Here is a 27560-nt window from a genome sequence, read left to right on the forward strand (position 1 = left end):
TCCGAGAACAGTTTGCCACATACTGTGCAGCAATATGGCTTCTCCCCTGTGTGAATTCTTGTGTGTTTTCAAAAGACTGCTTACGCATGGAGAACAGTTTACCACATTCAGAACAGCAATATGGCCTCTCTCCAGTGTGAATTCTAGTATGGCTCTGAAGATCACTTATTTGTGAAAATTGTTTTCCACACTCAGAACAGGAATGAGGTTTCTCCAGTATGAATTCTAATGTGTTTCTGGAGACTACTACTGTTTGAAAATCGATAGCCACATTCAGAACAACAATAAGGTTTTTCTCCTGTGTGAAGCTTTAAATGTTTTTTCAGGCTGCTCCTGTGTAAGTATTTTCTGTCACAATCAGAACAGCAATGCGGTTTTTCCCCAGTGTGAATTACTGCATGGCTCTGAAGGTGGCTAATTTGTGAAAATCGTTTGCCACATTCAAAGCAGCAATAAGGTTTCTCTCCAGTGTGAATTCTTATATGTCGATTTAGATGGCTTAAACCAATGAATCGCTTTGCCACATTCAGTACAGCAATGACGCTTTTTCCCCAGGGTGATTTTTTGTTTGTCTCTTAAGATCAGGACTGCACTGAAGCAAGGTCTGAGCTACTGAAGATTGTGAGAAGTTGTGACTTTCTTGTAAATCTACAGAAAAACACAGATATACATTACTTTGAATATACTTTAAATAAAGATAAACTTTAAAAACAGACAAATAAATATTGTTACTGGCATGTCCAGGGTTTACAAGATTAAATTTTAGTTCATACATGCACATATGACAAACGAAACTTTAATTACCTGTGTACTAACAATAAAACAAAGAGACAAAAATAATACAACTAGGTATATGGAACTGTTGCATTTTTGTGTATGTAGTATGTTGATCACCTGGCTTGTTAAAAAGGAATGACAAAAGTTGCAAATCAGACTGTCCATAACCCAAGTTCACATAAGTACTTTTCTCTGCCATACAAAGTAAGACTTATTTTAGTAGACCTTTTGTTTTACACAACAGCAACACAAATACATGACATGTTCTGCTATTTTCTTGATGTCACTGAGGGAACAAAGAGAAAAAAGCATACCTTATATACTCGCATATAAGTCGGGTCTTGAAACCTGAAAAATCGATCATAAAAATCAGACCCGACTTATACGCCCGTTCAAAAATGCAACTTCGTATTTTTTTTTACATCTTCTTGCTTCCTCCAATCTCGCATCAGTTTCTCCAACACATCGAATTTTGTTGCAGCAGCACAGTTACCAATTTCTTTCGCAACTTCAGTGACGTTTAATTTAAAACCAGCTTCATATTTTCTTCTGATTGAACGCTCCATCATAGGTAAGGGATGCTCTTATGATAAAGGTGTATGAGGGTGTGAGATACAAAAAACACAAATCAGTGTAAACGTTGCTTCGGAATATTTTGGGTATTACCGTGTGGTCACGTAGGCACAATATATATAGAGAGAGAGGTGAGGAGCGCATGCCGATACAGCGCATTGCCACACCCACATAGAAAAAAAGGCCGTGTGATCCATGGCTACTATCTCAGGTGGGCGTTAACATATCATGATCTCTTAGACTAATAGCGTGAGTTTTCCGCTTTCGACTTATTCGAGCTGACATTATACAATACCGAAATTATACTGTAAAATCAAGTCACAACTTATCCACGGGAGAACTTATCCGTGAGTATATACGTATCTTTTGTTTACTTATTTAGCATTATTGCTCAGTTTGTGTGCCCACTTTCAATAAGAAATTGTAAAGTACGCCAGGAAATCTTCCGACTTGTTAAATTAAATTCAGTTAATTTTTGTATAACACTTATGTAAAATCAAGCCCAGACTTATCCGTGGGAGAACTTAAACGCAAGTATATATGGTAAGTATGAACACAACTGATTGTAGATTTGCCAGTTACCCCTATGGCAGTGTTTCTCAAATAGTGGGGCGCGCCCCCCCGTGGCTCCGTCAAGAGGGGCGCGTTTGACCTCGGGGAACATGCTTTTTTATTTTTCTTTTAAATTTTTTTTTAATTTAGAATGCACTTTAAATCTTTTCTGTTACATTTAATAAACCTATTCTTTGTTGTAAATTGGTCCATATTTCTTTCTTTTTTTATTCTCTTATACGTTAATAAGGATACAGTGTTATGCAGAGGTGTACTTATAACAATTTTATAGACAGATGATACTATTTATAGTCGCGCGGGGGGCGCGAGATGTTTTCTTCTTCCTAGGTGGGGCATGGCAGAAAATAATTGAGAAGCACTGCCCTATGGTAACATTAATTTTTAGTTGCAGCTGGACTTACTTTCATTTTCTTTGTATAAGATTATACTTAATTTCCTCAACTTTAGGCATTTGTCTAAGATTATGGGAAGTGTCACAAAAAACCATTGGAGAGGTGGTGATTGTTATGATTATTTGCCCCATTTAATTTTATGTTTTCTTCTTGGGTTTTATATGAGACTAGCAAAATACCCGCGTTTCACAGCGGTGAAATACTGCCTGAATATTTTTATTAAGAAAAAAGTTAACATTTTTAGACTGAACGAAAATATGTCAAAAATTAATTGTTAAGGATCTCTCTGTATACCACGTTGTCAGTTCGGCCCTCCGGTTGTAATATGACCAAGCTGTGCGCTGAGCTTACTGTTGAGCATACAACATACAGTTGGCCATGTGTAAAGCAATCCTGCCTCAAATCAATGCCAACCTTTTGTAGTGTTTGTCCTTGAGATTTATTAATTGTCATTGAAGCAGAGCCTCACTGGAAATTGAACGCGTTTGAATTGAAATGGGAGATTAGATGGTATAACGGGGATGCGAGGAATAAAAACTGTGTCACCTGAGGCACTGCCAGTAAAAATAGTTGCTTCAATTAGATTGTTTTGTAGAGATGTGACCTGAAGTCTCGCGCTTCTAAGTTTCGTGGCTGTGAGTTTCTCAGTAATATTATTGGTGCCCCAACCTTCAAAATGAGATTATGCTCAGGAGTGCCTGGAGGATTTAGAGTGTTCAGAAACTCTACCGGATAATGTACCGCGTCTTCTACTTCTACAACTGAATCAACAGATTGATATGTTTTTGTTTGTGAAGGTAGTTCTTGAAGTAAAATGTGGTTTATAGTCGTAGTCATGTCATTTTTTGGTGTCAGGATAGCTCTCTCTCTTAACCATGAGACTTCATTTTGGTGTAGATTTCGTAGATCGGGGTAAACATTTTCAAGAAGGCTTTGTAAGGTATTCACGATGAGACAGAGATTTGTAGGAATATTTATTTTACGATTTTCTTGTATGAAGGTGCCATCACCTATACTCATCAGAAGAGCAGAGAACTCTTCGGCTTTTTTGTCGCCTTGCAAATGAACTCTCATGTTTATTTTTAAAGTAACAACATTGATTTGTGGCCATAGGTATGAAGATTTCAGAGATGCTTTAACTTCATCAGTGCGTGTTCCTCTGGGCACACTGGTAGGGTTTGGTGGAAGTCTCCAGCCAGCAACACTGTCAAGCCTCCCATAAGTTTGTTGCTGTCCTGTCTAAAGCCTCAATACCTGCTCTGTGTGCCATAGTTCATTCATCCCAGACAATAAGCTAACAATGTTGCAGCACTACAGCCATGTTGCTCTGCTTTGATATGTTACACATGGGGGATTCAGTATGGTTGAGGTTCAGAGGCAGCTTGAAAGCTAAATGAGCAGTTCTGCCACCCTTTAGAAGAGTTGCAGCAATGCCAGAAGAAGCCACAGCTATGGCAATGTTACGTTTTGCTCGGATTTTGCAAGGAGAAGGTTTATTAGGAATGTCTTACCAGTTCCTCCTGGAGCATCAAGGAAAAACACCGTGGCAGTGGCAGACTAATGCTGCTCATGATTTGCTCATAAACTGACTTTTGGTCACTATTTAGCAAACCACTCGTTATTTGTGACTATATTGGCCAATTATGAGGTATTGTAAGATGTCTCTTTCAAGTACTCGGGATTTGACACAAGTTGTGCCAGTTCTGTTAAAGGTGAAGGCAAACCATGATGATGAAGAGATTGACCTCCAATAGCAATCACGTAGTTTTCAAGCAACTGTAGACACTTGTTAAAGATCAAATTTAACCGCTGGTGGACTTCTGTTCATATATGATCTCTTTCAGTCTGTCTCCTAACATCTTCTGCTATGCTGTCTTTATGTTTTTCCCATAGGTTTAAGGGGTTTTCCATTTGGGAGAACACCAACATGACAGCAAATAGTTTACAGATCTTTTGAGGTGAGCGAGTGTAATGGAAGGATTTTTCTAAAGAGAGGGGATCAAGAGAGCAGATGGCGCTACGCTCAGCCAAACCCAGCTGCATTACTAATGTTTTGGGAGAAACGGCCGGGAATGTTCTAAAGATACAGCCATGGCTATGTAAGGAGTTGTTTTTCACTTCGAGAAGCTTTTTTCACATGTAAGCATATTACTGTGTCTTCTGGTATCAAGCACTAGTCTCAAGGCCGAGTAGAAGAAGAACATAGCGCGTGTCCCGTGGAAGGAGGGGGTGTGAGAAACTTATCACTTCTGCATACACTGCTTCCACGTAGGCCGCTTTTGGGCAAGGACACCTAATTAGTAAATAAGGGAAGGTTCCGCCCTCAGTTTTTTTGGATGCTCAACCGTGGGGTATCTGATAAAAGGCACGCGGGGTTGATCCTCTGACGAGACTGACATGCGGGGTCCCTCAGTCTACTGGTCTAGGATGATGGCTCTGGGTCTTTTGATGTATGTTACTGTATGTATGTATGTTATTGTAAGTATAAGTTTGTCTCTTTAAGCATATATATTTATTTCTATAACCCATTCATATGTATTTATATGTTATAATTGAATAAGTAAATTTTATTTAAGTAACGGACCTCTTCTCTCTGATTTTTGCCTACTTATGCTTTAATCCCTTGAACCATTTTCCCAAATCAAAACATTTTGTAGTCGCTGCAGGATTTTGGGGAATCTGGTAAAATATTGAACTATTGAGTGAGGCAAAAAGAAATCAGAGATGTCTAAGAAGAAGGATAAAAACCCTGGCACGGCTCCTTTACCTCTTCCCGGCTGGGAGGAAACGGTATGGGAAGACTGCGCTAGAGAATTGAGACATGGGGGTTTGGGATTAGCACAATATTGGCAAAGTTTAGGCCCCAAACACCAGTGAATGTACTAGCCGCGCTTAATAAAATGCAAATGGACTTGGTGGGTGCGTTAGGGCGGGCCTCGATGGCCGAATCCCAGGTAGCTGTATTATTGCCGCGGGTACAGCGGGCCGAGGGGGTGACGGAAAAGGCAGAATTATGCATAGCCAAGATAAATACCTGGCTAAAAATTTGCGAGCAGCTAGCAGTACACGTAGCAATGTATAAAGAGAATGCCATACAGATTAAGCAACGATCGCTCAGTGTTAAAGTGTGTGGTGGCGCAGTGGTTAGCACTTATGCCATGATTCGAGTTTATTTGTTATTTATGTTGAAGCTTACATGTTGTTTGTTTTGAGTTAATATTCTCAACGACAGTTTAGTCTTTTTGACGAGAGTGCCGTCTTGCTGTAGTATCGAACCGCGTGATTTCTTGATAGTTGGAGTTGCCCTAATTGTCGCAGGAATGGATCGCCACGGAAGCAATTCCTCGTTGTCGCCGAGTCATTTCGCCAATGGAGTCTCCTTGATCTAGAAACCAGCGCCGTTTCGAGCTGAGTAGAATCTTGTTACAGTTAACATCCGCTAACGTCATGAGAGGCTGTTTTATATTATAGTCTGATAAGTAAAACAGCCTTCAGAAAAATGTAGGAGGATAGCACCAAAAAGAAAAATTAAGCGATAGGCAAATGTTTGAGTATATAGATTTGTGTGCAAATATGTATATATCTGTACTTATATTTGTGGGGAAAGAATAACAAGCGTTGAGAAGAATATAATGCGCGAAAAAGAAAACGTGCACTGTATTTAACTTCAAAGGTACCTGGCGCTCGCTAATGTCTGTGTATGTGAATATGTCTGTGCTGAACTTATTCAATGTGTGTGCCTGTATATTATGTGTATGCCTGAGCATTAATTGTTCTCTGTGTGTGTGTAAATATGTTTGTGCTAAAAATGTGTGAGCGTGCCTGTTATTTGTTCCATGGGTGCGTACGTGTGTTTGGGAGTAAGAAAGCAAAAACACGGAGACTTCTGGGTAATGTAGTTCAATTATGATTTGCTGAAGCTGCCGTGTGCATATAAACTTCCAGAGCTCTGAGTAAATATGGGTTAAAATAAATAATAAGTGATAATAAGTGACAAAACTGAGGTAAAGTTGAATTTGTTAAAACAATGGTTTGGGTGATTTTGTGTATGTTAAATAGTGTATTAGAGGGATCCCTATGTGTGTATGTTAAATAAGTTTCAGTGTGTTTAAAAGTATGTGTAAAAATATGTTTTCAAGAATTAAATAATTGATATTATTATGTGTAGGAATGAGAATGTAAATGTTGGAATTAAAAGAGCTCTTAATTCTAAATTAGAAAATATATGAAAAGGTCTCCAGATTAAGCATATTATATGAGCACCCCTTTTATTTGAGTAGTGGCCAGACTCTGATAAAAGGGAGGATTTGAATTAAAATGAGTAAATTTCGATTGAAGGAGACATTCTTTTAGCAAAATGAAGCAGGTTATTGGTAATACTCCTTTCAAAGCCTATGTTGATTAGTGCTGCTTAGAAAACAAAATTTACTGTATGAGTACAAGGAAAGCTGCTATAATGTGAGGGTTACTTGTACGTGGTAATAAAGGAAAGTGTAAGTGACAATATGGTGTGCATTTGTTTAGTGGTGGTCAAATGCGACAATTGGTATGAAGAATGGCATGTGGCAGTATAAAAACAGCCAATGCCAAACTGTAAGTGAAAGAAAGGGAATAAGGAGGGCTAACTAAGAGAAAAACAGACTGTGCTCTTTGGAGTCAACATTCTGAAAGACGTGTAATAAAACATCTGGAAGATAACAATGAAAGAATGTGCAAGATCAACTGTCTTTGACAGAAGGTTATGGGGAAAAGAAAATCAGTGTATATAATTGAAGTAGATTTAAAGTATTTTCTTAGTTTGAGATTCTGGGAAAAATTGACCTGATAAAGAAGTGGGTTTTTCATTCTAAATATGGGTGGAAATGTGCAAAATTCTTAGAGGGTCTTATAGTAAATAAATAAAGACACATTTTGCATTATAGGGCATTCTAATATATTGATTTCTTTCCTTCTTTCATTTCTGTGTAATATTGACATGTTTGTGTGAAATACAGTGGAATACTGGGATCACAACAAAACTAATGGAAGGTTCACTTTTATATTTTTGATGCATTAATGAAATATTGAATGAGACATTTTATTAAGATCCAAATGTAATGTGGTATTTTAATAATTAGTAATAAAAAGAAAGAGAAATATTACTTAGGATACATGTATAGAAACTTTAAAAATGAACACCTTGTGTAAAAAGAAAAATGTTTTTAGGACTTTGCATAATTGAACAATGGTTTGTGATTAGATACATGGGGAAGAAATGTGGAGCCTAACTTTTTGGTTATTTAATGTCACCAAGGAAAAGATTTAGAATTTACCCGTCTAGATTGTGGATTTCTTTCTTGACTGCTTGATATGTTATGTTTAATTTTGTTTAAATTTTACATTTTGAAACCAGTTTAAATCTTGGAACAAATGCAGATAATTTGAATATTATGTCAATATTATTGGGACCAATTTTTGTAATGATTTATTATTGAGTACTTTTCCTTTTGTAATACATTGATTGACTTTATTTTAATAATGACTTGGGACACGTTTTTTAATTGAGTGGAAATTGCAACCACAGCCAAACTGGAAACAGCTATAAAGGAGGACTTGAACTTTGTGCTTATCAATTTAAACTTTTACTCTGACTGTTTAAAGACAAATTGACTTAGACAAGCACAGACTGGATTGAACTGACCGTTTTCTTCACTGCTAGCAATATTTTTAATAGGGGTACCCCCAACGAAACAGATCTGACATCTTATGACAGATTGTTTTTTGGATCCATAAGTAGCTACCAATGAAGAATTAATATGCTGACTATTTAAATGAGCGTTTTTAAGTCTTTACGTCTGCAGGTGAAAGCTGTTTTTTCCTAGTGCATCGTAGATGACAGCATTTGAAGTTGAACCAGAGATTGGGCTGTGATAAAGGTCTGCAGATAAACTAATGATCTGACTCCAAGGAGAACCCAGCCATACCAAAGAGGGAATCAGGTCATGAATCAGGCCATCGATCAGCTGACTACTGGACAACGCACTTTGATTCCAGTTCCAGGCATCATGGATACCTGCTGCCAAGAGCTCAACTATGCTGGTGATGTTTGAGCCCAAAAGATCATCGTGGATTCCGAATCATAGATGACATCTGCCTACTTGGGTCCTTTTTGCTTGGGATGTTGGACCCCAACACCTGCTTTGGTTCTTATTAAGAGAAGAAAATCTGTCACACTTTTACTCTGCAGGGCTCAATGTTCTTGCTGGAGCCTGCTTTGACTGTCCACTTGTTTGACAAATGGCAACATCTTTGAAATTAAAAGTATTTGAACTGTGAAGTATGAAAGATATAGAAGGGAAAGCTAATTATTTGTAGACAAAGCAGAATATAGGGATTCCTAAATAATATGTATTTAATGAATGTTTGTATTAATGGGAATATTACATAATTATTATGAATTCTAGTGGTTAAGAATAGATATTTTTTAGATAAATGTTTTGATATGCCTTCTGATATTTTGTATGAGATAATAAGTCACCTTTAAGGACCAATGATTTGGTTATTTGTAAAGTTAATCAGAATTGAATCTAATCTAACATAAGGGATCTATTAGAGATTGTTAAGTGATTGTCATTGAAGGGACAATGCACTATTACTAGTTAGGTTCAGTCCATTTAGATATTTTAGGTTATTGATTGTAGTGTTATAGCAAATAATGTAGAGCTTTACATTTAGGTACATTTATTTAATTAAAAAGAATAATAGTAAGCATATGGGATGACACACACAACTAGTATTTTGGGGATAAGGGACACATACTATAGATCAGAACATTCATAGCTTTTAGAAGAGGATAAAACAGTTTAGGCTAGCATGTTGATGGTGATACAGGTCACATGATTAACATCATGGCTCGATGAGTATGGAAATCAGTGAAATGAAGTAATAATTTGGCCCATAGGAGATGGAGTGTCTTATACATACAGTGGTGAGTATGTGGTCTGTGAATTAAAAGCCCAGATGAAGTTTGAAGATCTCTGAAGATATGAATCCTTAATAAGAAGCTTGGGTATAACCCTTGAAATTGAAATGAATGTGACCTCAAAAATGACCCAGTGATTTGCATTTTGGAAGGTAGTGCTGACATCTTCCGAAGGGAGGATTGACACCTACTGTCCACAAGATGGCTGAATTAATGTGATAAAGGTGGCTCAAGGTTGAGACCACAGCTGGGTGTATATTTGGGCAATTTTATAAATGAGTGTGTTAAGATGTGAGCATGGTGAGGTGTGTAAGGACTTTATCTCCGATTATCATTGTGCACAGCGATGGCAACCTAAAACTGGGAACGTTTGAGTTATTTAAGATAAATATTTATGCCATCTGTATCATCACCAATAATATTAATTAGTATTAGCTTTATTTGAACCTGGGAATCATGGGGGCTCATGTTAGTGAAGTAGAAATTATTCTCTTAATGGTATTGTTATATATATATATTTGAATGGTATGTTGTTGCTATTACCAGTTTCCTAATTAATTACTACTAGAGTTGTTGTCAAACAGGTGTGCACCCAATTTCTTGAACCATGGACACCTTCGGTTAAAGATTTTTATTCTTTTCTTGATGACAATGTGGATGATGAAATACCGAATCAAAAGAAACTCCTTGGGTGAAGTGCTAGTAACCGCTCCCCAGGAGGTGACCCTCTACGATGCAAAGTACCTGGGTTGAAGAAAAATTGTAATTTCACTGGAAAAATATTTCTCCAAGCGAAGAAAAAGCATTTATTATGGACAATTGTTTTATTATCATTATTGCTTTAATGACTATATTCAACTGATATGTATTTTGTGCTTTACGAAAAATTGCAATCAGAACAAGAAGGGCAAGAGCGCTGGGTTTGCGCTGAGCGAGGGGCCGAATGTAATGGAAGGATTTTTCTAAAGAGAGGGGGGGATCAAGAGAGCAGATGGGCGTTGGTCGCTCAGCGCGAAACCCAGCTGCATTACTAATGTTTTGGGAGAAACAGCCGGGAATGTTCTAAAGATACAGCCATGGCTATGTAAGGAGTTGTTTTCACTTCGAGAAGCTTTTTTCACATGTAAGCATATTACTGTGTCTTCTGGTATCAAGCACTAGTCTCAAGGCCGAGTAGAAGAAAAACATAGCGCCGTGTCCCGTGGAAGGAGGGGGTGTGAGAAACTTATCACTTCTGCATACACTGCTTCCACGTAGGCCGCTTTTGGGCAAGGACACCTAATTAGTATATAAGGGAAGGTTCCGCCCTCAGTTTCTTTGGACGCTCAACCGTGGGGAAAGGCGCAACCGCCCGGTATTTGAAAGACAAAAATGAGTTGGTCCTCTGACAAGACTGACAAGCGGCTCCTCAGTCTACTGGTCTAGGATGATGGCTCTGGGTCTTTTGATGTATGTTACTGTATGTATGTATGTTATTGTAAGTATAAGTTTGTCTCTTTAAGCCTATATACTGTATTTATTTCTATAACCCATTCATATGTATTTATATGTTATAATTGAATAAGTAAATTTTATTTAAGTAACAGACCTCTTCTCTCTGATTTTTGCCTACTTATGTTTTAATCCCTTGAACCATTTTCCCAAATCAAAACAGCGAGATAGAGCAGCTTCCTGTAGAGTCTCGTTCCAGTTGATATTGTCATGTAATAAACCGAGTGCCCTGCAGACTGACTTATAGGTCGGATGTAGGACACCATCAACTGTTCTGAGAGATTTGAAAGATGTGGGACCTGTGATTTTGTTGAGCAGCAGTCGAAGATGGTAGCATTCAGAGTTATTCGGGTGTACAGTGTAGACCCGTCCCAGTATGTTATGCTTTTTCACTCCCGAATATCCTGGTACAGGGTTGCCCTGTTTCCTTCGATGAAACATGTTGTTTGCCCACACATAATATGATGGAATTTCATTATAATGAAGTTGTTTAGCAAAATCATCGTGTTTGCAAAGGTCAAAGAACGCTAAAAGGGTCGTTTGTGGTGGACTGTGTACTTTATCGGCAACATTGCCTTCTGTGAAATAAATTCTTTGTCTGTTCTCAAGATGCACAGCAAGATGAACGACCGGAGGGAAACGTTTGTGAATGGGAAAACAGAAAATGCGCCAGGCTGCTTCAGAGCTACTAATGTAACGACCAGCTTCATATTGAGATACTTCATCATTTTGATTTTGTATTGTAAATACTGCCTGGTCACTTCCCTTGTTAACATACTTGCAGATGTATTTGATCGATTTTACTGAATTGCAAAATTCGACATTGATGTGAGCATTGAAGAAGCGGGACAGCACAGGACTATAAGGGACCACCCATCTGTTGTCGATATCTGCTCCTTTGATATTAATTGTATGACCTCCATCAGCAGGTGCGCCGCGTACTGAGGGCAACCATCTTCTCCGGTCTGAGTTTCTGAGATGAACGGACGCGGGTACTTCTTAGTGCATATTCTGTTGATCATGCAGGGCGAGTTGATATTATGAGGTCCACATGGGCCGTGAATCATGTTGGATTTTACTATTTTGTGTAGGGCAGGGTCAGTCTGTGGATCAGGAATTTCTGCACGGATGAGTTGATCGATGAGAGCTGGTTTAATCCTATCCTTTAGCCACAATAGAATGTGTGCATGGGGAATAACTCGCTTTTGCCACTTTATGGTGTACATGTAGCAATTTGTACAGTCAAAAATGTTACTCTTCGTGAGCAAGTCTATCATTTTGCGAATCTTGAGATGAAATACACGACTGATAAGGTCGTGGCGATCGAGAGGTTTTTGACGTGGAAGGAGAATTTCAGTGATCTCAGGCCATTTAGGATTGCAAGTAAATGTGATGAATAAGTCAGGGCGGCCATAACGACAAACATATGTCATTGCGTCTTGTGTACACTCGTGCATATAGCAAGGTCCTCCAGTGAAGGTAGATGGTAATATCACAGCTTGACCAAGTTCTGTTAAATCAGTGTCGTTTTGTCAATAGCATCTTTTAAGTGAATGTAATTTTCAGCCCATAGTTTTTTTTTATTTAGTCTGATATAATTTAGTCTTTCGGATTCAATTTTTGCGTACATATCAACTAAAAACTGATTTAACAAAGTTCGGAAGAAAAGGATAATATTATCATGATGTTGTCTGATCATAAGCCAATATGAATAGAAGTTTGCTGCAGAGACGTTTTTTTTCATAGGTAATTTACTGGCAGCATGAACTTGAGGTATAGACAATATTGAGGATATTGAAGTGCATCATAGGATCTGTGGGTTTCCTTAATGAGTTGTAGTTTATTGTCTCTGGTTTTCAAGACAATATCTCTGTTGTTGAATGTTTGCCCAATGATGACAACACCAACTTGATGAACTGTAGGTTTATTAAATCTGCCTTTGTGTGCACGTAATGGTTTTTTGTCTGCGTGAATGACAACTTTGAAGTCTTTGTCATCATCTGAAATACTGTCCATTGTGGAGTGGAAGTCCTGGATGTAAGTGTTACAGTCATGGAGCATTTTTTGTAATTGCTTGACCAGGGGCATGTAAAGTCCAGAAAAATTAGTGGAGCAGATTTGTGCTTCCTTTTCATCATCCCCGACAAAATAAATTTGCAAAAATTTGTGTTCCTCACTTGGCATAGGTAAAAGACTGCCAATCAAGTGATGCACTTGTCCCTGAACTTTAAATGAAGGCATAAAATTCCCCTCAATGATATGGTTAGCACCAAATGATATCATTTGAAATGCACTGTTGTACTTTCGAATGTTGTTCAAGAAATGCTCACTTTGAGAATGTTCGCCATTTAACAGGCCCTCAAGAAGATGAGGAAGCTTACATAAAGGAGTGAGAGAGACTTTACCACTGTTACAGCACAAACCAGGAGACTCGCATTTCCACTTCTTTGCTTGACAATAGTCACAGTGAACATCCATGGATCCAATGTGTACTGTTTTGTCAGACTCATAATGTATGTTTGGGTCGTACGCAAATCCACAATTGGCTTTTTTGAGCCAAACCTGTTGTTTTCGTATGAGCCGCTTTTCATTATTGGGATCGTATCTAGAAACAGAACCTCTATTAACTTGTGGATTTGCCTCCGTGTATTTAGCGACAGCGTCTCTATGAACTTGTGGATTCGCTTCTGAGTATTTAGCGACAGCGTCCCTATTAACTTGTGAATGTGCTTGCAAGTATTTAGCGACAGCGTCTCTATTAACTTCCAGATGTGCTTGCGAGTATTTAGCGACAGCGTCCCTATTAATTTGCGGATTTTTCCATGAGTATTTGGCGGCAGCTGCACGAAGTTGATTCCGTCTAGCTGTATCAGAAAATCTACCACGACGTCTGATACGCCTCCTTTTTACTTTGTTCTCACAGCTTGGATTGCCGCTGTGATAATCAGCTGGAGTTGTGTTGAACTGACATTCAGCATGTGTCAATCGATGTAAGCATACAACCGGCCTCATCAATAACTTTGCATCCAGCTTTTGAGAGTTGAAATATTCAGAAACATCAAAGTATCCACTACTCAAATTGTCACCTGTGAATCTAAGATGTTTAAGAGGCATTGACGGTTCTCCAAAGGTGTAAAATATTTGCCCATTTCGGTACACTTGAAAGCGACAACCAAAGAATTCAGCAGCAGTCATCAATTCACATGCAGAACCATAGGTGAAGGGCTTAAGCATTTCAGTCTTATAGTGCTCCTGTGTACTATAATTATCTCCTGTACCATCTTCAGTCCACACTTTGAACCTCTCCCAGTCATTTAATACATAAGACGCAATGTCCCTGCGGATATCAAAAGTGAGTCTGATATGTCCGTGCAATATGTAACATAGAGAATGGAAAAGGCAGGTGCCATCTCCGGGCATGGACACCACTCGGTAGTTCTTTGATTGATGGTGATCACCTCGATAGACATTTTAATAGGGGTACAGTTGGAACAATAAAGGAAATGGGTACTTGATCAGTAAACAAAGTATAAAATACCTACACAATAACTATAACAATCATAATAAACAAACAATATAACAGTGGAGAACCTGTGGATTAAATAAAAAGGCTGCTTAGTTGGCGAAGCAAGGAAAAACGATGGCCTTATATGGCGTTTGTTTATAAAACAGTGGAGAAGCTGTGTAAAGGCTGCTTTAGAAAAAAACAGTGGAGCGCCTTATATGGGCAGGCAGCCAGCCAAAGAAAGGAATCAATAAATAACTATAATCGTAACAGTGGAACAAAAAATTAGTGTAGAACCTGCGGATTAAACAAAGGAAATGGGTACTTCAACAGTAAACTAAGTCTAAAATAGCTACACAATAACTATAACAATCGTAATAAATGAACAATAAAACAGTAGAGAACCGCAAAGCAAGGAGAATAAAACAGCGGAGAAGCTGTGTAAAGGCTGCCTCACAAAAAAAACTGCGGAGCGCCTTATATGGGCAGGTAGTCAGGCAAAGAAAGGGAATGAAATAACTATAATAGTAATAAACGAAGAAAACAACAGCAGAAAAGCCGCAGATTAAATAAAGGAAATTGGTAAATGAACAGTAAACTAAGTGTAAAATACCTACACAATAACTATAACAATCGTAACAAATGAACAATAAATCAGCGGAGAACCCGTGGATTAAATAAAAAGGCTGCTTCGTTGGCGAAGCAAGGAAAAAGGACTTTCTTATATGTCGTTCGTTTATAAAACAGTGCAGAAGCTGTGAGAAGGCTGCTTTCTTAGCGAAGCGAGGAAACGAATGAACACACTGCAGTGAACCGCAGAACCCAAGAATGGCCTTATATGGGCAGGCAGTCAATTACATGGTTTATAAAACAGTGCAGGCTGGAGAGCTGCTGCAGCAGCCTTACTTATGAATATGCTGAAGCACAGTCCTTCACCCGCAAATATTTACCTTACATGGGCAGGCACTCAATTACGTGGGAGGCGTGATGATGCAAGACGCAAGACACAACCGCGTCACACGGCGACCGAGCTGCCCGCTATGGCCGTATACAGTATACGAAAGTAGGTTCCAGTTATGACCGTTACGCGTAGAATTTCGAAATGAAACCTGCCCAACTTTTGTAAGGAAGCTGTAAGGAATGAGCCTGCCAAATTTCAGCCTTCCACCCACACGGGAAGTTGGAGAATTAGTGATGAGTCAGTGAGTCAGTCAGTCAGTGAGGGCTTTGCCTTTTATTAGTATAGATCTATACGTGTAGACTAGGGTTTTGAAACTCAAGGAATATGTTTTCAACAATGTTGAAAATTAATAGTATTCTTCCACAATACTATGTTGTTTTCAGTGGGCACTGCCTTTTTGGGAAATTTTAGTTGATGATTGCTAAGGTGTTTGTGCTATGCAGGGACAAGGAGAAGTGTGTGATGTCACCATTGCAATGTGTGAAGGTCAGAATTGTGCTCTTCCTGGGGGTCCAAGATTCGATTCACTCAGAATACTTACTGTTCATTTTTTCTTGTTTTTATATGGAAGTTGTTTTGGTTACTTGATTCTGATCTAAGGTTTGCGCTCTGGTTTTGGCTACTGGTTTACTGATCTCCTGGTTATGTATCCTGGCCTGTCTTTAAATACAATTCATCTTGTGTTTCTTTTTTTCAATATTAATGTTGCATTTCTCTTGCAGTCAGTAGACTGATGCCCATATTTTTAATACTCTATATAACAAGTTCTGATCTGTTTCTGCTTTCCAGTTGTAGGGCAGGGGTAGTGAGGATGGCAGAGAGAGCTTGCTGGCATTGTGTCATATAATGCCATTCCAATTACAGAAGAAGTAAGAGGCCCAGACTGCCTACAAGTCAAAAAGTATCTTGGATGAGTTTGTAAACCTTATTCCAGCTGCTTTTTGCTTGGATGGTACAACTAATTGCTAATAGGACTTCAATTTAGATGAAGAAGTAGTGGAAATTGGAGGAAATACAAGCTAACCCATTCAGCTAGTACTGAAGTTGCATATTGCAGTTCATTTACTAAATGTAACAATGTTGTACACAGTACAGTCTTCACAGGTTTGTGCAGAACCCGTTTGTTTACTTTTCAAATTATGTGGCCTGTAATTATTAAAATCTCTATATTCTTTTAAATGCAATACAAAATGCAAAACCTGCTCATGTTTCCTACCACCAATAAAAACAGTAACGTAATTCCAGATGAAATCCTAATTTTTCAGTGAATTACATTACTTACCAATTCCAGTGTGCATTGTACATATCTGTTGTTTTGTTTCTCTTGTGCAAAATATGTGCCGAGTGATTTCCGCCTCAACCGGTGGAAATTTAGGATTCAGTTGTGGCCAAGAAGAGCACAGAATTTTTTTGGTGGCCCCTTTCTGTAAGGTTGGATGAGCTGGTGGACTGAAGTCATTCTCTAAGGACAAATCTTCTTTGAGAATTTTTACAGTTTCATAGTTTCGCATTGCACATTCAGAATCCTCCATTTTATTGCCAATATAGCCTTCCTCCGATTCTTCCTTTTTAAAAATTGAAACTTTCTCTGCACTATCCTTCACTTTTATTGAATGACTCTCTGAACCGTGGTGGACAGGACCCCACTCACAGTCCTCCTCCTTGATATGCACCAGTTTTTGCTCCATGACACAGTTTTTCAATGACTTGCACGGACTGCCTGTTGTGAGGTGGACAGAAGTCCATTCTGTGTCCTCATCCTTAATGTAAGAATTTTGCTGCTCCATGGAAATATATTTTAGAAGGTAGCATGTTCACAGATACACCTTCCTTATCACAGAGTCTACACTGCTCTTGAGTGATTTCCTTTTCACCTTCCTGGCCCCAGCCTTTAGGCCAATAAGTATCTCAGTGCATAACCATATTAAGCGATAAGGTGGCTCCTTTAACTCTGTGAAGAGAAAAGAAAACTTACATAAGCTCTCTACATCTTTTACAAATGTTTGTGAACAAATTTTAAAAACAAATGATGCAAGGTCTACTTAAATGCAATTGTAGAGAGAGCTGTAAAAAATAGACCTAGTTTCCTTGAGATGTGCACATCTGCTTCATATTAACACTTTAATAACATTAATTGTCAACGTATTCTTAAATTTCACGGCTCCTCAAAAAAGTTTTATCCCATCTAAAGTAATGCTCCTTACGGTTTATTTGAAATTGATAGCTTTAGGACAATTGTGAAGGAAAAAGGCCATACCACCCAACCAATTCATCCATCCTATTCACCTAGATGATCCAAAATAACATCAAGTTGTGATCTGAGGGTCCCTACAGCCCTACTGTCTACCACACTATGTGGTAATTTATTCCATGTGTCTATGTTTTTTTGTTTTTTTTTTTTGTGAAGAAAAACGTCCTGATACTTGTGCAAAAGCTGTTCTTAACAAGTTTCCAACCACGTCTCTGTGTTCTTCTTGAAGAATTAACTTTAAAGTATCAGCTGGGAACCACTGTACTTATTTCTTTAATAACTTTAAACACTTTATTCACGTCGCTCACTCTGTTTGCATAAATTGAAAAGGTTCAACTCCTTTAATCTTTCCTCATAGCTCCTGGAATCAGCCTAGTCGATCTCCTCTGGACTTTCTCTAGCACTGCTATGTCTCTTTTTTGTAGCCTGAAAACCAAAACTGTCCACAGTACTCCAGGTGAGGTCTAACCAGTGCGTTATAAAGCTTCAGTATGACCTCCCTTATCTTGTACTCTACACATTGTGCTATATAAGCTAACATTCTGTTAGCTTTCTTGACTGCTTTTGTACACTGCCTGGATGTAGATAACTATGACTCCTAAGACCTTTTCAGAAGACCTACTTTCAAGTTACAGACCTCCCATTGTGTATTCAGATTGTGATATATGGCCGGCCATTCATCCCAGCCAATACCCCCAGGCTGCCAGATGGAGCCCTCCCTGCAGCATGGAGATGCCCCAAATTCCAGCAGGGCATCATGGACAATGGAGTTTTCCTTCACAGCCCTGCTGGATACCATGGGGGCCACCGGAGGATGCTGCAGGGAGGCTCAAGGATTTCTACTACCCCTTTAGCCCGGAAGTACTTCCATGTCACGAGGACAGAAGAAATAAAGTACTTCCGGACTGAGGAAAAAAAGGAGTTTTCACCTGACCCAGAAGTGCTGAATAATCAAATGGACTGAGGGCTCAGAAGCACTTCCAGGTCAAGGACTATAAAAGGACTATGGGAGATCCCAGACGGGCGAGCTCAACGTATAGCACAAAGCAATAAACACTGAAGTTGATGAAATACTGTAGAAGAGTGCAATTTTAATGATTAATATAAAAAGCATGACAATAGCAAACGCATTAACATTTCAAGTGAAACATATCCAGTTGATATGCATAAACAATCTGGACAAGAATATTAGGTTTGATGATACAATTCTAAATGAAAGGGCATATAATATAGAATGAGCTACACTGTTACAGTCTTGGGCGGATTTGTGACAATGAAATGTAGTGTAAATAAATGTAATGTATTATACAATGTGAGTAGAACCGTTACATCTTGTGACAGATAGGGGGGTGCTGTCTTCCCCTTGAACCCTCGGACCAGATGCCAGACACCAGATAAATGTCCAAATTTTACATTTATTTGAACAATAATGCGCACAAAGCACCCTCCACTCCACTATATTCTTAAATAAGATAAATAATCAAATGCAATAACCAATCCTCCACTCCCAGACAAGTTGTTCCCTTCCTCGCCCGTCTGGGATCTCCCACGGTCCTTTATAGTCCATGACCCAGAAGTGTTTCTCTTCTCACTGTCCATGTGACTGGCAACACTTCCAGGTCGGATAAAAACTCCTTTTTTCTTCATCCCGGAAGTACATCATTTCTTCTGTCCATGTGACTGGGACGTACTTCCGGGCTGTAGGGAAAATAAACATCTCTGTGCCTCCCTGCAGTGTCCCCTGGCGGCCCCAACGTTATCCAGCAGGGCTGTGCATTAAAACTCCATAGTCCATGATTCCCTGCTGGCATTTGGGGCACTTCCATGCTGCAGGAAGGGCTCCTTCTGGCAGCCTGGGGGTATTGGCACGGATGAATGGCTGGCCATAGTCCACAGCTTTATCAGCACGTGCGCCTAACCTCTCTCTCTTTCTATTGTGCCTACATCACCACATGGTAATACCCAAACTATCCCGAAGCGACGTTTGCACTTATTTGTATCTCACACCCTCATACACCTTTATCGTAAGAGCATCCCTTATCTACAATGGAGCATTCAATCAGAAGGAAATATGAAGCTGGTTTTAAAATAAAGTTGTTGAAATGGAGAAAGAAATTGGTAAGTGTGCTGCTGCAACAAAATTCGATGTGTCTGAGAAACTGAAGTGGGATTGGAGGAGGCAAAAAGATGTTAAAAAATAAATAAATAAATAAAGTGTCGCATTTTTGAACAGGTGTATAAGTTGGGGTCTGATTTTACGATCAATTTTTTTGGTTTTCAAGACCCGACTTATATGTGAACATATATGGTAGATGTATTTAAAATTAAACTAATATATATGCACACACACACACACACTCACTGTGGTCTGAACAAACACCAGAATGATTAAAAAGAAAGAATACACTAATTAATTTATTTATTTAATATGTAGCAAGCCTACATAACACTACAAGCGGGGTGGCTTTCTGGACTGGCCGTCACTGTATTGGTCTGGAGGTTGACAAAGAAATATCCCTTCAGACATTATTGTGGACAACCAAGTCTGGTAGGACCCCGCAAAGTAAGGATTCCAGCTGCCTAGTGCAGGCGTCATGTAGTTATGACAACTAAGCAGGAAATGGACATTTCCGCAGGAAATTTTTCTTTTTAAGGGGAACGAGAAAAAAGAAAGGGAGAGAAGCAGAAGGCAAGGGGCTCGGCAATTTACCCCTAAGAATACAGCATGATCACACTTCACCCAGGGATGTCTGCTACTTGTGGGTAGCCACCCAGAAGTTGGAAACAGTGAGGCAAATCCCCAGGAGGAGGCAAGGGGTTGTGATATGTGGACCTGTGGTTCTCCGGCTGCTCCCATTGGTGTGTCGGACTCGTGTTTCTAAATTCTTTGGGATAGCAAGAAGGCAGCCATTTTCGCCGGAGGTCTATTTTTTTCTTTCATCAATGGGAACTGTACGACTGGATTCATCGCCATTTCACACAGACTATGTTTACTCTTTCCCTTTTTGATTTGCCTTTTAGTTTGTGTGTGTTTCATACCGGGATTAAGATTTGGCCACTGAGGATACAAAAGTGAGGGAGGGCGTCCGGGGAAAATTACATCACGAACGAGCACCCAATCACCTTTCACGTAAATGCATAAATATTGTACCCTGAATTACAATATGCTTGCTTATTTAACCAACCAAGCAACCATCTGGGTTTCTGTCAAGCATTGGTGGGTGCAGAAAGAGGGGTCGAGGACCGAATATTTCTAAATGCTAATATACTGTATCCTTCGAACATCATCCACTTCCTTTGCAGGTGGTGAAGTGTAGCAATTTCACCTATTTTGGGTGATTGTTACAAAGAAGCTTCTGCTAAAGCCAAAAATTAATTAATCAATCAATCTATCTATATATAAATCAATCAATCAAAAGAGTTAAATAACTCAGAGTGAAAAAATGTATTATAATATAGTGATAAATATAAAGACAAACAACACAGCCATCATACTATACCCAAATGATTCAATCTTTCCTGAGAAATATTAGCATTAGGAAGAATAATCCAAAACTGAAGCTATCCAAATAAATAGGTTTTTGGCACCAGTCAAGGTGAACCTTTTAAAACACACTTTTGTGCAGTAACATTATCCACTGAAAATATGTTGCTAACTTCAGCCCAATGCTTTACACCTCAAAATTGCCTTTACAATGACACACATACGTACATCCTCAAATCTATCAAATTCAATTTGTGTTCAGGGAGACTGAAATTCCTGGTATCACTGAGCACAAACCTCACATACACATACACACACACACACACTCACCACGGACCAGTTTGCCAGCTAACCTAACCAGCATATCTGGGGGAATGTCGGAGGACACCCACACAGATATGGGGAGAATACGCAAATGTGGACAGGGACTGGGCACAAGATTTGCTTTAACTCCATGCCACGAGTACAGTAATACCTTCATTAATGGAGTAAATGTGTTCCAAGATATTAGTTTGTGATGGTAAACTTTGTCATCAGAGATAAATGTGCAGTAGGTGGATAGGGATTTGTATTGTCACAACTGGGGTAAGAGAGTTGGGGTTCCATTCAACACTGTGTCTGCCTTTAGCCCTGCTGACTGCACATTCAGGCCTTCAGCTCTTCCTCACACCACTCATGCAACACTACATGCCACACTTTCTCCAACTCCATGCCAGGATACTTAAAAACACTCATTGCTGGCTACACACCCTAATGAATTTTAGCTGAGGAGACGCACCTACTACTTGCAAGTAAAGAGTTCTCTGCGCGCCCCTCTTTATGGCTCCTTTTACAACTTCTTTATAAAGGAGCCTCTTCTCAGAGGATTCATTAACTGACATTTTATTGTACATGTTGACAAAATACTACAAGACAAATGGCATACAACCACAGCTGCTATAAAAATAATTGAATTGAATTTTGTCAAGTTTGACTTGCTTATATAGACCATAAGTGACAGTGGCAAACATGAACCTTTTAGCATTGTTCTAGGATCATCATGTGTGAACAAATCAACTGAATCATCATGGAAAGTGTGATCAAGCACTCTAAATTGCTAGTTTATTCTCTAAATGATCATTTCCAATGTTGTAAAAAGGCTAGCGTAACCAAATGAAGAGAGGGAACTTACAAAAATGTGTGTAATGATGCTGAGCAATCAAATGATGACAGTAGCATTCTGGGTAAGTACCTTGTTGATCAGTGGGAATATTCCTACATCACATGGCTATAATTCCCATGGTCGTTCTTTTCAGTGGGCACAGCTTTGACTGATGAGGATATAACTGAGATTGCTGGTCCATCTGCAAAGCTATTTTCACAAAAGTGCCTTCATTCTTGTGGTACCATGGGGTCTCTGCGACCCATGTTTGTTTGGTTTTTTTTTTTAAACTGTCATGATTAGTGACCTCACCTTTCACATATTTTTTTGTAAGGCCTTCCTAACAATGTGACACATGTTCGCTAGTTTTTGTGTCTTTCTGTTTATTTGTTATTTATGTTTACTGACCCCCGAAATTCGCAGGGGTTACATTCTTAGAGCATCTGTGAATTGTGAAAACCGCAAATTTTGGATGTGGTCAAAAAATGCCTACAGTATTTTTATAGTTTAAACCCTAAATATGCCCCCAAAACACTTTAATTTCATTTCAAACTCAGCTTAATACATTACCCTAAAAAAAAGAATGTAAAGGTAAACCTGTATACTGTACAGTACTATACAGCTATGTCTCCCGCAGTGCTAGAATGGAAAATACCAATGTTACCTCTTGTCACTCACATGCATTTAGGAGACAGTCAACAAGCCCAGAGGTGAGTGAAATCCCGCGAGACAAGGAGTTTGTGTTGGGTTCTAATGTCTCTCTTTCTCGAAGACAAGGAAGACAAATAATAAAACAACCCACCTACCTCCTCTGTATCCAGGCTTCCAAAATGGCTATTCCACCCATGAAGATACCACATCTAGTCCTACAAAGGAGACGTCAGCCTCCACTCCCTTCTGAAGACGTCACTTCCAGTTTTGAGGTTACCTGTGTCATTTAGAATTGACTTTAAAATACTGTTTATAGTTTACAAAGCCTAAAATAATCTCGCTTCATCTTATATTTCAGAATGTCTTACAGTTTACACTCCAAATCGTAACCTTAGATCTTCAAATGAGTGTCTACTTAGAATTCCAAGAGCTAAACTTAAAAGAAGTGGTGAGGCGGTCTTCTACTGTTATGCACCTAAAATCTGGAATAACCTGCCAATAAGAATTCGCCAGGCTAATACAGTGGAGCACTTTAAAACACTGCTAAAAACTCATTACTTTAACATGGCTTTCTCATAGTTTCATCTTACTTTAATTCTGATGCTCTGTATATTCAATTAACTATCATTCATGGTATTCATATTCAAAATCCGTACTAACCCCTACTTTCTCTTCTGTTCTTTTTCCAGTTTTCTGTGGTGACGACCTGCGCCACCACCACCTGATCAAAGCACCGTGATGTCCCTACATTGATGGATTAAAGGCCAGAAGTCCATATGACCTTCATCATCAAGTCCTTCCATGAGAACTGTGAATACAATGAGGACTGATTGAGGCCATTTATGTTAGGTAGAATACCTAGAGGGGGCTGGGTGGTCTCGTGGCCTTGGAACCCCTGCAGTTTTTTTTTTTTTTGTTTGTTTTTTCTGTCCTCCCTGGCCATCGAACCTTACTTTTATTCTATATTAATTAGTATTCCCTAATATTAATTCTTATTTATGTCGTCTTTTTTCTCTTCCTTCATCATGTAAAGCACTTTGAGCTACATCATTTGTATGAAAATGTGCTATATAAATAAATGTTGTTGTTGTTCAAGCCTTTGGCATCACTTCCATCCCCAGTTAGTGACGCCATTTCCACTTCAATCAACACAGCCATCTTTGTTTCCTATAAATACCTGCGGTGTAACCTGTTTTGTTGTCAAATGTTTTTTAGACAAACTTCTAAACATTTTTCGTTGTCTGATTGACATTATATGGGGCTACCACCCCAAATCTTTCTGAGTAGTCTGTCTACCTATTACACACCTATATGTACTGTAATTCATGCAAGCTCGTTTTCTTTGGTATAAGAAGGGTAAATATGTAATAATTTAATAAAAATACAGTAAAATGTACAGGTACTCACCAATAATGAATGATATTGATTGAAGATGATGATGATGAGGATGATGAATTAGCTTTGCAGTACGATGAAGGTATGTAATGAAGATGACTGCACAGCAAAGCAGAGGATTTACAGCTCTCGGGTGGCGTCTCTTCTTTACATGGGTCTTCTGACGGGTCTTCTTCTGGTGGGGTTTCTTGATGGCTTTTCTTGATAGGTTTAGAGGGTCTTAAACTTCTTTTGGCACTTAGGTTCATTGGCAGAAGCCTTATAAGGTGCAGGGCATTTGGGCAGCATCTTAAGGCTTTAAGAACAACAAAACGAAAAACACAAGAATGCTCAGTGAAACACTTGAGATAGCTACATGCGGTAAACTGTTATGATGGCGTTATGTGTTCTCTCTACAGTACAGTATTGCCACGAAAAAAGCCAGAGGACATTCACGGTTTCCGCTAACAATTATTAGTCAGGCTCTAAGGAAAAATCTGTGAATGACTGAGGCCGCAAACTCTGAATCGTGACTTTGCAGGGGTCTACAGTATTTGCATTTGGGGTCATAGTCAATCAATCAATCAATCAATCAATATTCATACAAAAAATGTAGCTCAAAGTGCTTTACAAAGTGAATAGAAAAATAGAAGACACAATAAAAAATAAACATAAGTCAACATTAATTAACATAGAATAAGAGTAAGGTCCGATGGCCAGGGTGGACAGAAAAAACAAAAAAAACTCCAAAGGCTGGAGAAAAAAATAAAATCCAGACCAAGAGACCGCCCAGTCCCCTCTGTACCTTCCATGTAATACAGGTATTTTTCTGTTATTTCGTGGTTTTGTGACATGCACAGTGTAACACAATGACAAAACGACATGGATTGTCACACAAAGACATTCTGGTGTCTTTAGGTGACCTAAGTGATGTAGACAGTGAAAATGAGGACGATATTGTAGAAGGTTTGAGCTGAGATGAAAGCGACCCCAAAGCCAATGAAGACTCAGACTCCCACAGTGAACTAAGTGCAAGTGAATCAGATTCAGAAGAGGAACAAGATGGTGACAGTCGTGAAATTCTTGAAAAAGACGGATATGTATGGTCACAGAAGCCAAAAGGGGTCAGAAACCAGGACCGAAAGGGAATAGGTGTCAAGCAGACACACCCTTGAAATCATTCGAGTTATTTTTCGATGATGCCTTGATAACAGAGATTGTGACATGGACTAACCAGAAGAATGACAATGTGAAAAACATTTACACAGGCAAACCTGGATTTCTGTACAATACAAGCGTGACAGAAATTTGTGCACTAATAGGCATCCTGCTGTTCTTGGGTGCCACAAAGAGCTCCAAAGAAAGAAGTACCAGCACTGATCATTCCATATGCACGTCAGAGATCGGAAGTGCAGCAAACACCACAAGATGGCAAACAGGTCATTCGCAGTTGCAACATTTTACCAGAGGCACCCTCATCAGCTCCAAGCACCACCCAGTGCCATTCAGGACGGGGCAATAAATGCTACATTTGTCCCAGATCAAAGGATCAGTAAATCAAATTCATCTGTAATGAGTGCAAGAAGTTTGTTTATGAAGAGCACAGCAAATGGTTGTGCAACCAATGCCAGCAATAAAAGTTACTGAAAAGAAACTCACGCATGAAATGTTGTGCAATATTATTTGGATTTTGTAATACATTTTCTGTATCTGCTTCTATATAGACTATTTTAAAGTTCCTAAGACAAACACACCTCTGTTTGTCGATATTCTAAATACAAATGTTTTTGTGGTTGGCACCCTGCCCAGGATTGGTTCCTGCCTTGTGCCCTGTGTTGGCTGGGATTGGCTCCAGCAGAACCCTGTGACCCTGTGTTTGGATTCAGCGGGTTGGAAAATGGATGGATGGATGGATGTTTTTGTATAATATTTGGAGAAAAATAAAATATTGTAATAAAAAGTGTTTTATTCTGGTAATCTAGTACTTTTTTTACCATGGGAGTGTCAATGTAACTTTTTTCATGGTATCAGAGCAGGGTTAAAGTCAATGTGCACGTTGCAGTGTGCTATATGGGAAATGTGTACAGATGACATAAATCTATAAGAATTACAAGTTATTACAATAACTGGTCCAGTGAAAATATGCTAGACTTCAATTCCAAATACATGTTAGGTTAACGGGTGACTCTGAATGAGTAAGTGCACCCAGGCATGGACTGATGGATATCCTATCCACGTGGAAAGAGTGTTGTCGCCTTCAAAGACCCCACCCTACCAACCCAATGCTGGATTAAACAGGTCTGACCAGAAAGCATGAGACAGAGCTGGAGGTAGCAGAGTTAAAGATGTTAAGATATGCATTGAGTGTGACGAGGATGGACAGGATTACAAATGACGACATTAGAGGGTCAGCTCAAGTTGGACGTTTGGGAGATAAAGTCAGAGAGGCGAGGTTGTGTTGGTCTGGACATGTGCAGAGGAGAGATGCTGGGGGTATTGGGAGAATGATGTTATGGATAGAGATGCCAGGGAAGAGGAAAAGAGGGAGGCCTAAGAGAAGGTTTATGGATGTGGTGAGAGAGGACATGCAGGTGATGGGTGTGGTGAGAGAGGACATGCAGGTGATGGGTGTAACAGAACAAGATGCAGAGGACAGAAAGATATGGAAGAAGATGATCCGCTGTGGCAACCCTTAACGGGAGTAGCCGAAAGAGGAAGGTCATTGACCGACAGATGAATAGACGGATGCAAATAAACTCGAAAACTGTAGACTTGACGATAAATTACTAAATGCACATTTAAGTTAGTAGTACCAGGAGTATAACTGAAGTAGCGGCAGACATATAGTGCTCAGACTGCAACTCCGTACGTTTACATACATGATTGGAATTTTTCTTTAAAACGACTTCATGTTTAGCGAGATAGTGCAAATTATTAAACAAGGTGAATAACGAATCTGGACCTGGACCTTCAAGGATAATACCTGCACGGCGATGTGACTTGTATATTCCTCTGTGGGATACAAGAACTCCAGATGGGCGTTTAGAAATGAAACATATAAGCGCTGAGATACCACACATTCCGACTTCGATTAGCTGTGAACGAGCAGCCCAAGTCTCTGATGTCAAGTGCTCTTTCACGAGATGTGCGCGTAAAGCGCACGACGGCAATGACTGGGCTGCTAGCTCGCGCTGCTCTTCTTTTTTCAGGCGCTCACGTCTGTCTTTTCGCGCGCTGTCTTCGGAACTCACCGGACATCTCTGCTGCCCACCTTCTTCGGATCGCTCCTTTAAACCGTGATCTACGCGTGCCGTTAGGAAGAACCGCAGGCTCACTGGTCCTAAAACAGCAGGACAAGATACTCCACTGAGTGTCTGAGATCCTTTACCACGTCCCGTTGTCGCCATCTGCTGGACGGAGGTACTC

At 39.3% G+C, this 27560-nt stretch overlaps 1 protein-coding gene across 1 annotated transcript; it reads right to left on the reverse strand.

Moving 5' to 3' along the window:
- Nucleotides 1–526: 526 nt before the first annotated feature.
- On the reverse strand, nucleotides 527–27527 carry LOC120522662. The gene is made up of 3 exons (XM_039743459.1): nucleotides 27386–27527; nucleotides 16516–17184; nucleotides 527–648 (listed from the first exon to the last, which is right to left on the reverse strand). The coding sequence occupies exons 2-3, from the start codon at nucleotides 17018–17020 to the stop codon at nucleotides 527–529; spliced, it is 627 nt and encodes a 208-aa protein (XP_039599393.1). The 5' UTR covers nucleotides 17021–17184; nucleotides 27386–27527.
- Between the last annotated feature and the right edge of the window lie 33 nt (nucleotides 27528–27560).

Source organism: Polypterus senegalus, unplaced genomic scaffold, assembly GCF_016835505.1.
Source record: "Polypterus senegalus isolate Bchr_013 unplaced genomic scaffold, ASM1683550v1 scaffold_930, whole genome shotgun sequence".
Classification (NCBI taxonomy): Eukaryota; Metazoa; Chordata; class Cladistia; order Polypteriformes; family Polypteridae; genus Polypterus; species Polypterus senegalus.

Excerpts from the sequence above, each read along its gene's own strand:
- LOC120522662 (XM_039743459.1), bottom strand. The coding sequence starts at position 17,020 with ATGGAGCAGCAAAATTCTTACATTAAGGATGAGGACACAGAATGGACT. Across the intron at positions 649-16,515 it reads TACAATGCACACTGGAATTG|ATTTACAAGAAAGTCACAAC; the intron begins GTAAGTAATGTA and ends GTTTTTCTGTAG.